The 11,953-nt window shown below is 41.8% G+C and overlaps 1 protein-coding gene across 2 annotated transcripts in view; it reads right to left on the bottom strand.

Moving 5' to 3' along the window:
* Window positions 1-6,480: 6,480 nt before the first annotated feature.
* DAPL1 (death associated protein like 1) overlaps window positions 6,481-11,953 on the bottom strand; it is a 114,548-nt gene continuing 109,075 nt past the window's right edge. For both annotated transcript variants that reach the window (XM_045033848.1, XM_045033850.1), the window contains exon 4: window positions 6,481-6,885. In XM_045033848.1, the coding sequence (XP_044889783.1) occupies window positions 6,854-6,885 (32 nt within the window). In that variant the 3' untranslated portion in view covers window positions 6,481-6,853. The remainder of the gene's footprint in view (window positions 6,886-11,953) is intronic.

The following is an 11,953-nucleotide window of genomic DNA, read 5'->3' as shown; positions in this document are numbered from 1 at the left end:
CACAGAGGCCCCTTTCCTGAGAGGAAGAAACCTAAAGAAAATTGGTTTTCTGTTTACAAGGAAGAAGTCCTGCTAGAGGATGCATAGCTGTCTTACTTAGGTCTCTCTTGTCCCCCATTCTGCATCCCTGGCTGACTTCAGGAAGTGGAGGCCTGGAGACGGGAGGGCAGTGGGAACAATCCTCATGCAGGCTGTATGGAGTGCACTGTTCTAAAGGGAATTAAAAAACAACAATAAAACCAACTAAAAGTGGCCTGCTTTTTATTATCACCACCAGCCTGCAATTCTAAAAAATGACAATGATATATAATTCTCCCTGAATTTTTTTTGTCTGGTCTAAATTCTAAACAACTAGTTTGGTTTCTATTTACTTTTTATAAATACATACATACATACATACATACATGCATAAATTTCCAATTAACACTCTTTTTACTTCTTCTTTCATAAACATTGTGTTCTACATCATGAAGTTCATTTGGAGAACTTCTAGTTATCATTTGGCATATGACACACGCAGACTCAGCTCCAACCATTTGTTACAGGAGTAAGTTCATGATCAGTTGGAATCATTTAGCTCTCAATTTGGGCACAGTTCAATACTTATTCCTGTGTCTAAACTATAGATCTGAAATAATTAAAACTCAGTGATTATAAAGACAAGAAACAGAACTAGAGCAATTTTTAATCCTGTCCACATGCGCCCATGCAAACATATTTGCAAACCGTCAGAATCAACCTACCACAATGTACAGTGAAAAGGTAAGCTTTAAATCGTTCATTGAAGACTGGAGCAGAGAAACTGTAGAGAACACCAACTCCACAAAAACAAAGCATAAGGAAACAGACATTTCACAGAAGAATGACAAGGATGTCTTGTCTTACATTGCCAGAAGAAATCAAACGGACATGTTTGAATGCTTCAATCATTTTCACCAAGACCTAGACCCTCATTCTAAAGTAGAGGATCAGGGGTGCCTGGGTGGCTCAGTTGGTTGAGTGTCTGACTCTTGATTTCAGCTCAGGGCATGATCTCATGGTTGTGGGATCGAGCCCTGAGTTGGGCTCTGCTTTGCTCGGCGTGGAGCCTGCGTGACATTCTCTCTCTCTCTCTCTCTCTCTCTCTCTCTCTCTCTCTCTCCTCTATGCATCCCCCATGCTCACGTGTGCATGAGAGCATGCTCTCTCTCAAAGAAAGAAAGAAAGAAAGAAAGAAAGAAAGAAAGAAAGGATCAAATACAATCAATGTTTACTATCATTCAACCACTTTCTCTGACTTTTGCAGAATGAAAATTTGGGAAGTTTTAGTCAAATACAGTAGAAATTTCTGATGACTTTTTTGGTGAAGATATTTTAGGGGATTTTTTTTTCCTGCAGAGATGTTTAAAAATTGCTACAACTCATCCTGAAGAAACTTGACAATATAACAGTCTCTGGGATTTATTAAATGGGATTATTATGAATCTGCCAATCTCATTTTATGGTTAAGATTTTTTCTTAACTGTTTATTGCTTCATTTGAAACATTTAAAAAATTAAAATAATTCAAAATGTCCTTTGTTTAACATGGGTGAAGAGAGCTATGCTCTCCATTAAACATGTGAAGGTTGATTTGGACAATCATTGGCAAATCTGAAGAGGTGAAAGCTTGAAAATAGAAACCGTGATGCTACTCATTACTGTAGCAGACCAGAGGTAGGTGTAAGGTTTTCCCCCTTTAAAAAATTACATTTTTTAATTTTAAAAGTTAAGAAAAGTAATGTATTTTTATTTAAAAAAGTGATGTATTTTTATTTTTTTATTTTAGCAAGAGAAAGAGTGTGTGCATGCATGGAGCAGAGGAAGGACAGAGGGAGAGGGGGAATCGTAAGCTGGCTCCATGCCCAGCTGGGAGCCCAGTACAGGACTCTATCCCATGACCCTGTGATCATGACCTGAGCCAAAATTAAGAGTTGGATGCTCAACCAACTGAGCCACCCAGCATCCTGAAAGTAATGTACTTTTAAATCATTACACGTTCTCATTTGTGTCTGAAACATTTATTTTGGTTGTTTTTTTATTAAAGTGTTTTTACTGATGATTATACTGATGACTGCTGATGCCCTCTGGAAGTAACTAACTTGATGAAGTCTTAGTAGTGTCTCTGAAGAGGTATGTTAGAGGTGGAATTATTTACAAGTTGCCGGGATGTGGTTTAAGGTGGGTCTTTCAATGTCAGGCCTGATTGGGATTGGACAGGTTTATGATATAACTGTTTAGTATTGGTTAATATAGTAAAGTTAGGATTTTGAAGTGAGTCTTCAAACAGTAAACAATCATTTGTTAAGTACAGTTGAACTAATTATTGCTTTGAGAAGGAGATATTTACCCAAAGTTTTGGACTGATAGTTTGTGTTTCCTCCAAATTCATGTTAAACTCCTAATCCCCAATGTAATGGTATTTGGAGGTGGGGCTTTGGGAGGTAATTAGGTTTAAGTGAGGTCATGAGAGTAAGGCCCCCAAAATGGGATTAGTGTCTTTATAAGAAGAGGAAGACAGCTCCTGGGATGCCTGGGTGGTTCAGTCAATTGAGCATCTGACTTCGGCTCAGGTCATGATCTTTGCAGTTCACAAGTTTGAGCCCCGCGACTGGCTCTGTGCGGACAGCTCAGAGCCTGGAGCCTGCTTCAGATTCTGTGTTTCCCTCTCTCTCTCTACCCCTCCCCCACTCGTATTCTGCACTCAGTCTCTCTCTCTCTAAAATAAATAAACATTAAAAAGAAAATAAAATGAGGAAGAGACACTAGAGTTCTTTATCCAAGCACATGTACTGAGGGAAAGGTCCTGTGAGCCCATCATGGGGTGGGGGGTGGGCAGGGGGGACAGCTGTCTACAAACAAGGAAGAGGGCCCTCACCAAGAAACTAATCTGTTGGCACCTTTATCTTGAATTCCCCAGCCTCCAGAACCGAGAAATAAATGTCTGTTGTTTAAACCACGCAGTGTATAGTGTTTTGTTGTAGCAGCCTGAACTAAGACACCCCACTATGGGCAAATTGATAGACTACTGTTTGGATTAACAGATTTTTCAGGAAGTTCAACTCTATCTTCCTCATCAAGAATTTTCTGGAAAAGGAAAGTCATACTACTGCAGGCAGTACGTTGTGTGACTGTAGACAGTTTCGGTTCTCAATATGCTCCATAAATCCAATAAATAAGTTCAATAAAATAAAATTAATATTGTCTGCATTTCTTTTCTGGCTACCATTATTACTTTTTTTTCATTTCATGATTATATCTGAAATTAATTTGTTTTTAAAGGAGGGTGTTAAAAATGATGTATTTTGGTTGCCAGTTATGCAACGGAGGCCTGCTAGAGGGATTATATAAAAGGAGCCTATAGTAGTTGGACACGGGAGCAGTAGGACCCTGACCTCATAATCACAATAGGGAACAGCTTACACAAGTAATCCCCTAAAAGACCCAAAGGAGTTCTTCATCATGCAACTTTTTTTGTGTGTTAAAAACATTAATTCATACACTCATGTTCATACCAGCATTACACACAATAACCAAAAGGTGGAAGCAACCGGTGTCTTCATCTGTTTATCAGATGAACAGATAAACAAATTGCGGTCTACACATACAATGGCATATCATTCAGCCTTCACGAGGAAGGAAGTTCTGTCACATGCTGCAACATGGATGAATCTTGAGGACACTAAGTAACATAAGTCACAGAAAGACCAATGTTATATGATTCCAGTTATATGAGGTACCTAGAATAGTCAAACTCATAGAGACAGGAAGTAGGAGGGTGGTTGCCAGAGGCTGAGGGAGGGAGACATGGGGGTTTTTGTTTGATGGGTATCGAATTTCAGTTTTGCAAGATGAAGAGAGTTCTGGAGACTGGTTGTACAGCATTGTGAATGTGTTTGACACTATCGAGTTACATACTTAAAAATGGTGAAGATGTTAAATTTTATGTTATGTATATTTTATTACAATTAAAACAATATTGATTGGTTACATTGATGACCCGCCACAATTTGCATAACCTTATTTTGGCATAGCTTCCTTTTTAAGAAAAAGGGGAGGGTACCACAGCAGCCAACCCTCAAAGTTCCCTTGCGTGAGTAAGAAAAGAAAGCTTTTCTTCAGACAATCTGCTGCCACTTGCCAGCAAATTTTTCTAATGTGTGTACAATTGTATGATCTCAGTATGAATGGTGCCCCCTAGAGTTGTGTGATGTGCTACCTGCACTGGCTAAAGAGTCCCTGACAGAGAGCTTCTCAAAATGCAGAGGACCAGGCCTCTCCTCCTCTGAGAGGCTCTACAAATGGTCCAGGGTGTGAGTCATGGCTTTTGGAAGTTTCAGGAGATGGGAAAACACAAGAAATTGTTGATAGGAAGGGTTTGGACTATTCAAGTTGTAGCAGTTGAAAATGCTGTTACATCAAAGTAAATAAGCCCAAAATGAAATTTCCCAAGGTGCCCTGCCGGCGACCCGGGAGGTAGCTCTGAGTCAGAAGTGGTGGGAGGGGATGAGACAGGAAAGGAAGAAGCTGTCACCAGGATTGTCCTTATTCACAGACACACTGGAACACTGAAAAGGCCCTCTGCACAGAAATAATTTTACTATTATTTGGGAATGCCTAAAATTCCAGTTACTTTCTTTATGACTTATAGATTGCTAGAACAACAAATAGCCTTAGACATCAACTGGTTCAAACCTCTCATTTCTCAGATGCAGTCTAGAATGTTGAATGACTCACTCATGCTCGCACACTAATTGTGGTATTTGGCTTTGTTCTCTCTAGGGGCATCTGGAGGAGGAGAGGGCTCTTAAAGGAGGAAAAAAGGGCAACGGAAAAGAACAGGTAGAATATTCCAGAGACATGGTTGCCCCACTGCACAGTCATTATAATGTTCCTTTTCCTATAATCCCTAAATCCCAGGAAAGGTAAATCAAGAGGGAAAGGGGAGAGCACAAGAATATCCATAATATTGGAAGCACATTAAAGCTTAAGAAGAAACTGTAAGTAGCATGTATTAGATTTTTCATTAACTTATTCACTAAATATATTAAAGGAGCGAGATTATGTACTTGAGGATCTTACAGCCCAGTGGGAGAAAGAGATATGCACATAGATGAATTGTAATAAACCTGGAACATATGGTGTTAGATGTACGAATCCAGAGCTAAGGGGATCCTGACAAGGGAACTACTATCTTCCCACAGAGGTTTTGGGAAAGCTTTCCAGAGGGTCTTGAAGGGTGGACAGGAGTTTGGCAGGTGGGAAGGGTATGAGGGAAGGTCCTAGGAATTCTGGCGGGAAAGAATAGAGAGTGTGACTGCAGCTCTAATCACCTTAGGAATGAATGAAGGGTCATGTGACTGGAGCGCTCTGTGACTAGCAGAGCATGGGAGGTGGCCTGGGCCAAGCTAAGGAGTTGGCATTTTATCCTGTGACCCACAAAGTCTACAAAGGCTGTTGAGCAAAATGTGGCAGGATGCCTTGTGGAAGAGGAGGACACCGGCTTCGGTGGAAGAGGTGGGGAGGCCAGGCAAGTGACTCTCGTCATACCGGGGCCTGTGCTGTGTCAGTGAGCCTGCCAGGACCAGCCAGGCTGGGCAGTGGAGAGCCGTTCAACCTCCACCCCACTGCAGCTATCTGCTCCCTCACACACAGACCATGCCTCCTCTCACCCTGTGCTTCCTCCTGGAAGTCCATGGAACTTCTGCCGCTAACATTCAAAACAGTGGGGAAGGCTCAGAAAAAGGGAGGGCCGTGGTGAATACCCCCCACCCTCACTCCCCCGTAAGGGAGGGTCTGGGTGCGTGAGATGACGCTTATGGCTTCACAGGCAGTGCATACCTGTAGCAGTAATTGGGTAAAGGAGGAATGTCTCTTATCCCTTCTGGGGAAACAAACTGCCCTGGGTTCCAAGAAAAGCAGGAGAAACCGGGCATCCGGGTACAAAGCCGGGACGATAGCTAGTGGGAAGAGAAAGGCTTTATTTCGGCAGCGGCTGGATACCAGGAGATCACGTTAGTGTGAACCCCAAGGTTGCTGCCTATTTCTGCAGGAACAGGCAGGGGCCTGTGGCCAGAGAGTTGGCTGACCTCCAGAGGATGAGACGACCTACTGGACCCTGAGCCGTTGGGCTCCCGCAGCCTTACCGGCTGAGGACGCTTTTAGCTGAGGATTTGAGAAGACTTTCCTGCTTGGTAGCCCCCAGCTCAGTGTAATGCCAAGTTCAGTAAATGATTCTTTTTTTTTTTTTTTTTTTTTAATTTTTTTATTTTTTTATATGAAATTTATTGACAAATTGGTTTCCATACAACACCCAGTGCTCATCCCAAAAGGTGCCCTCCTCAAAGTAAATGATTCTTAAATGGAATCAAACTCAAGTGATTAGCCTACTGAAATTCTTATAATTGTATACCTGAATATAGCCTGGGGGAGGCTTGTAGAAACTTTTTTTTTTTTTTTTTTAAAGCTGCAGATTATTATCCGGACAGGTTAACACTGGGAGACAGAGGAGCAAAAAGGGTCTTCAGGGGGCTAGAACCAAGAGCAGAGGCAGGGAGTAGAGGAACAGCTTTGCTGAGCAGGGTCTCAGAGTCCCTTCCTGGAAACCCAGTAAACGTGTTTACCTTTTGGTTACCTGACAGAGAAATGGGAGTGTCCCAGAAGAGTTGGTGGTGGTAATGGTGGTGGTGGGAGACGCTCGAGGGACTTGTGCACCTGCATGGAAGTTTGCAGAATATTAAATAGCTGTGGCCATACATGTGTTCCTGGTTGCTGAGGGTGAGCAGCGAGCGGGCAGAAGACTTGGGACACAGAAGGACTTGCCAGGATGTATATGTTCAAGGCATGACAGATTGCTGCAGAATCCAGGCTGGAGAAAAGAGGAAACAGTAATAATAATCGTTTCCAGGCTCTTTACACTTCGGTAACACGTTTAATCTTCACAACAATTCTGTGAAGTAGACATGTTTGTTACCTCTATTTTATAAATGAGGAAATTCAGGAGTGCCCTGGCTCATAAACTTAGTAAAATGAAAACAACGGATACAATATCGAAAGCATCCTAGTGTCTCATCGGGATTAAAGAAACAATAGCCACCCTGTCACAACGTGCTCTGGTTGCCCAAGGTCTCCCAACAGTTGCAAACTTGTTTTGTGATTGATGGATTTGAAGGCAGGAGATTAGTACAATACATGAGAAATTGCCTTAACAATTTACAAGCAAATTAACGAGAACTGAAAAAGAGAATTCTCTGTTCTTGTGTTAACCAAAGCTGGGATAAAGGAAAAATAAGTTAGTTGCTTGCTCGGGAAATTCCTACCCCTGGAAAATAAGAGTTGAAACCACTAAACAGCTTCCCAATCAAGAATAACAACTTGTGCATCAAAAATGTTCCTCAAGACCCTTGCCTCACTGAACCCATGTATGCAAAGCCATTGTGTCATAAACTCTGCTTAATTCCAGTCATTTCCTCACCTTGCAAGATCTCCCTAAAAAATCACTTAGCCCAGGTCCTTGAAAACCTGAAACTATTCTGCCCTACAAGGTGATGTTTATCAATCTGTTTTTCTGGAGTTAACAGTTGACATTAAGCATATATTTAACTATATAGCTGAGGTGACATTGTGACCTTATCAGTAAGATGACCCAGTCTTAGAACAGTCTTATGCATGTAAGACACATGCATGTGGATCCTTCCTGCTGCAGTGATCTGTGCTCCAAAACTAGAGCTTGAGACTTATCAACTGGGGATTCCCAGAGGGACTGCTTCCCTGTGGTAGAACATGGTCATTACAATGTCTGGCTCAGGGACCTCCAAGTCCCCGAACACCCACAGCCCCTTGCATCCAAGGTCCCGTGAAGTGTGTCACCAGACCCTGTCAACCTGGCCATACAGACTGACCCAGAAATAGAGTTCTGACAAAGGCACCTCTATATGTTATAAGTAAAGAGAAGAGAGGTTTCTGAGGTAGCTGGATATGAAAAATTAGATGAATAAGGATCCCCAGATAGAATGGTAACTCACCTAATCTTATTCTCTTTGGGCGTGAGAGGGAAGAAGGAAAAAAATAACAGTAAAAACCAAGAGAAGTAAAGAGAGAGCAGCAGTAGAAATGATTGGATGCTGAGGGGGAATCTGAGTCACGAGAGTGCAGAGTGCCTAGGAAACACCAGCTGCTATGTTCTGATGTGACCACAAAATGCTGGAGCCACAGAGCTGCTGGTGTATCCTGGAGAGCTGCAAATCACGTCCCTGTTCTCCATGAGGCTTGTGGTATGGCTGATGGGGTGATTGTTGTAATAATCATACAATAATAGTAACATTCTTATATATATTTTTGCTGATATACAATTGAACACAATCATATGCACAGATCTTAAGTGTTCAGTTCTATGAGTCTTGGAAATTGTATATACCCATGTCACCACCAAGCAAAACATGAATCCAGAAAGTTCTCTTGTGCTCCTTTCCAGTGAATCCTTTTTTTTTTTAAGTTTATTTATTTTGAGAGAGAGAGAGAGAGAGAGAGAGAGAGAGAGAGAGAGAGAGAGAGAAGTGCAAGCAGGGGAAAAGCAGAGAGAGAGAGGGAGAGAATCCCAAACAGGCTGCATGCTGTCAGCAAGGACCCCAACACGGGGCTCGATCCCACAATCCATAAGATCGTGACCTGTGCCAAAATCAAGAGTCAGACATTTAACCAACTGAGCCACCTCGGTGTCCCTTATTATAGTTTTAAAATGCATTTCTCTGAGCATCAGTGATGTTGAGCACAGTTTCATGTGCTAGTATCCATTAGCACACCTTTTTTGAAGTATCTGTCCAACATTTTTGCCCATTAAAAGAAAATTGGGTTGTTCATCTATTCCTTGTTGACTTGTAGTCCTTTCTATATTCTGGATATGGACACTTTTTGAGATAAGTATTCTGTACATATTTTTTTTGTCAGTCTGTGGCTTACCTATTAATTTTCTTATGGCTGTTTTGGGGTACCTGGCTGGCTCAGTCAGTAGAGCACATGAATCTGGATCTCAGGATCGTGAGTTCAAGCCCCACGTTGGTCATGGAGCCTACTTAAAAAAAAAAAAAAGTTAAAATTTTTTCTTATGGGTGTTTTTTGATGAAAGAACTAACATTGTTTTGGGTAGCAGGCACTGTATTAAGTGCTTTATCAGCATTACCGCACTTGATCTCAAAATTTTTGTAAGTTAGATATTAATCTTCCCATTTTACAGATAAAAACATGAAGACTGAATGAGGTTAGGTAGTGTCTACACAGTATAGGGATGGGAGAGGCAGTATCTGAATCATTCAGCCCATTTCCAGAGCCTGAGGTTTTAGCCATATACTAGCCTTTCGGTTTTTACCCTTCTGTGTTAATCATAAGCCCCATCATTGAAGGCTGTGCATCTGAGCCTTTTTTCCTGACAACCTGAAAGAGCCTCATTGAGGCAGCCATGAACTGCAACCCTGGACAGGGCAGACCTACTTCTGTAAACTTACAATGGTGCTTTAACCACTTAGATGGTAAACAGCCTCTGAGGATGATGCCAGAGTGCTTTATGCCATCACCAGTTGCTCTAAAGACAAGAAATTCATCGTGACCCTACTGACCAGCTATAGAATCATTGGCACCATAAAGTTGCTTTGAAGTGAGGTTATAGAGTTTAGAGAAGAGAGGTTTCTTTCTGGGGAGTCACTCAGATTTGAGGCTTGCCTTATCCTTTTCTTAATTCTCCCTCATTATTCACATGTATTATTTACACACAATAACCACCTCTCAGATAGGGCCCTCTGAACCTTGCTGGCCAGTCTTTCTCAATTTGGGTGGTATGGTATGGATAGCCACATTGCCACTATCCACAATGTAATTTATGTACATTGTTATCTTAAGTATCTCCCGTGTCCAGTAAAACATCATTATCTGAACTTGTATTACACAGTTCTTTGCCACAACTCAATGATTTATAAGGTCATGATCATAGGAATACTTGAATGTGCATAATGGCAACAAGGAATACCATGCACTGTGAATGCTACACTAGGTAGAAGAGTGATGATCTTCTATAATCTTCAGGGGACAAAGTGCTTGGGGAAGCCTGAGTACTCTGGGCAGTACAGAACACTGCAACAAAGGGAGCAAACGGGGCTTTCCTAAAATAATAGGTGAAGAGTAAACTCAAAGGTGGAGGCCCTGCCCTCAGTGGGAGGTCTGCAATAAAGCCCCACCCCCAACCCCCTGCCCTGTCCCCCACGTGGCGCTGTTTAATGTGCTGCTGACAAAGGGTAAAGGAGGTCCTGGAAATGTTTACAGGAGTGCTCCAGAGTTTAACCTTCCATCACCAGCTTCCTGAGTTTTGTGTTCTGGGCTCCTAATGAGCAAGATGGTGTTGCTCTCACTTGAAATGATTCAGTGTTTATCTTGGCTTGATTGGTCTCAAAATAATCGTTTTACAAAGATGTGCAATGCCTTGTACTGCTATTTCCTCAAATTCGCGTTCCTTTTCATTCACTCTTAAATGCCCAAATTGGGAACTGTAAAAGGCTACTATTTTTGGTCATCTGACTTTCCACTGGCATTAAAATCCAATAAAACAGACCAGACAAAAACACCCTAAACCCTTTTTGCCAGTATGGGGTGAATGTCAAAGCATTTTATGGGTAACTGAACAAGTTCTAGTTGAACAGAGGAGACTAAATGTACAGAACAGCAGGGGTGCCTGGCTGGCTCAGTTGGTTAAACATCAGACTTCGTCTCAGGTCATAATCTCACCATTCGTGAGTTCAGGCCCCACATCAGGCTCTGTGCTGGCAGCTTAGAGCCTGGAGCCCGCTTCAGATCTGTGTCTCCTTCCCTCTCTGCCCTTCTGCTCACACACACTCTCTCTCTCTCTCTCTCAAAAATGAATAAACATTAAATTTTTTTTTTTTTAATGTATGGTACAGCAAAAAGTTGTCCTTACTGGCTGTGTGATTTTGGGTAAATTACTTCATCTTCCTGAGCCTCAGTGTCCTGGGATGATAATAATGCCTATCTTATATATTCATTATGGACATTAAATGAGGTGACAAATATATAAAAAGCCACCCAGCATATAATAACACTTATTAAATGTTAGTTCTACTTCCTTTTGTGTCTGGGCTTCATTTACTTCATCTATAAAGTAGGATTTGCCTCGTAAGGATCAAAGGAGAACATGTACATGTAGACACTTCGTAGGTTGTGAGGTTCTCCATGTGGTAGTTATTGTGAAACAGGTCATTGTGTTTTCATCATATTTGAGTCAGTCACTCCTTTGTCTTCCAGATATTCCTTAATGTCAAAACAGAACATGCATAAGAAGTTATCTGTCGGTCCCCAAACCTCCATTTTGAAGGTGCTGGAATATAAAGTATCAGGGTTAAGAGCTTTAAGAATTAGTAGAAAAGAGAAGAAGAGCATTTTAATAGGAAGGGGGAAATGCCTAAACATTCCTCTAGACTAAAGGACATTTGGGGGACTATTTTCCAAATTCAGCTGGAAAACGTATTGGATTGTGAAAATGAATTGTATGTAGTCTACAGTGTAGAATCTCAGAGACCAAGAGGCTCTCGGGTGTTGAGGGATTGGCTCTAAATTGTTTGTTTGAGGGGCACCTGGGTGGCTCATCTGGTTAAGCTTCTGACTCTTAAAAAAAAGTTTTTTTTTTAACGTTTATTCATTTTTGAGAGCTGGAAAGACAGAGCATGAATGGGCAGAGAGAGAGGGAGACACAGAATCTGAAGCAGGCTCCAGGCTCTGAGCTGTCAGCATGGAGCCTGATGTGGGGCTCGAACCCACCGACAACAAGATCATGACCTAAGCTAAAGTCGTATGCTTAACCAACTGAGCACCTAGGCGTCCCAAGCTTCTGACTCTTGATTTCAGCTCAGGTCTTGATTTCAGGGTCATGAGTTCAA

Source organism: Felis catus, chromosome C1, assembly GCF_018350175.1.
Source record: "Felis catus isolate Fca126 chromosome C1, F.catus_Fca126_mat1.0, whole genome shotgun sequence".
In the NCBI taxonomy this organism is placed as follows: domain Eukaryota; kingdom Metazoa; phylum Chordata; class Mammalia; order Carnivora; family Felidae; genus Felis; species Felis catus.
The sequence above is the reverse complement of the archived record's forward strand: the minus strand, read 5'-3'. Positions and strand labels throughout refer to the sequence as shown.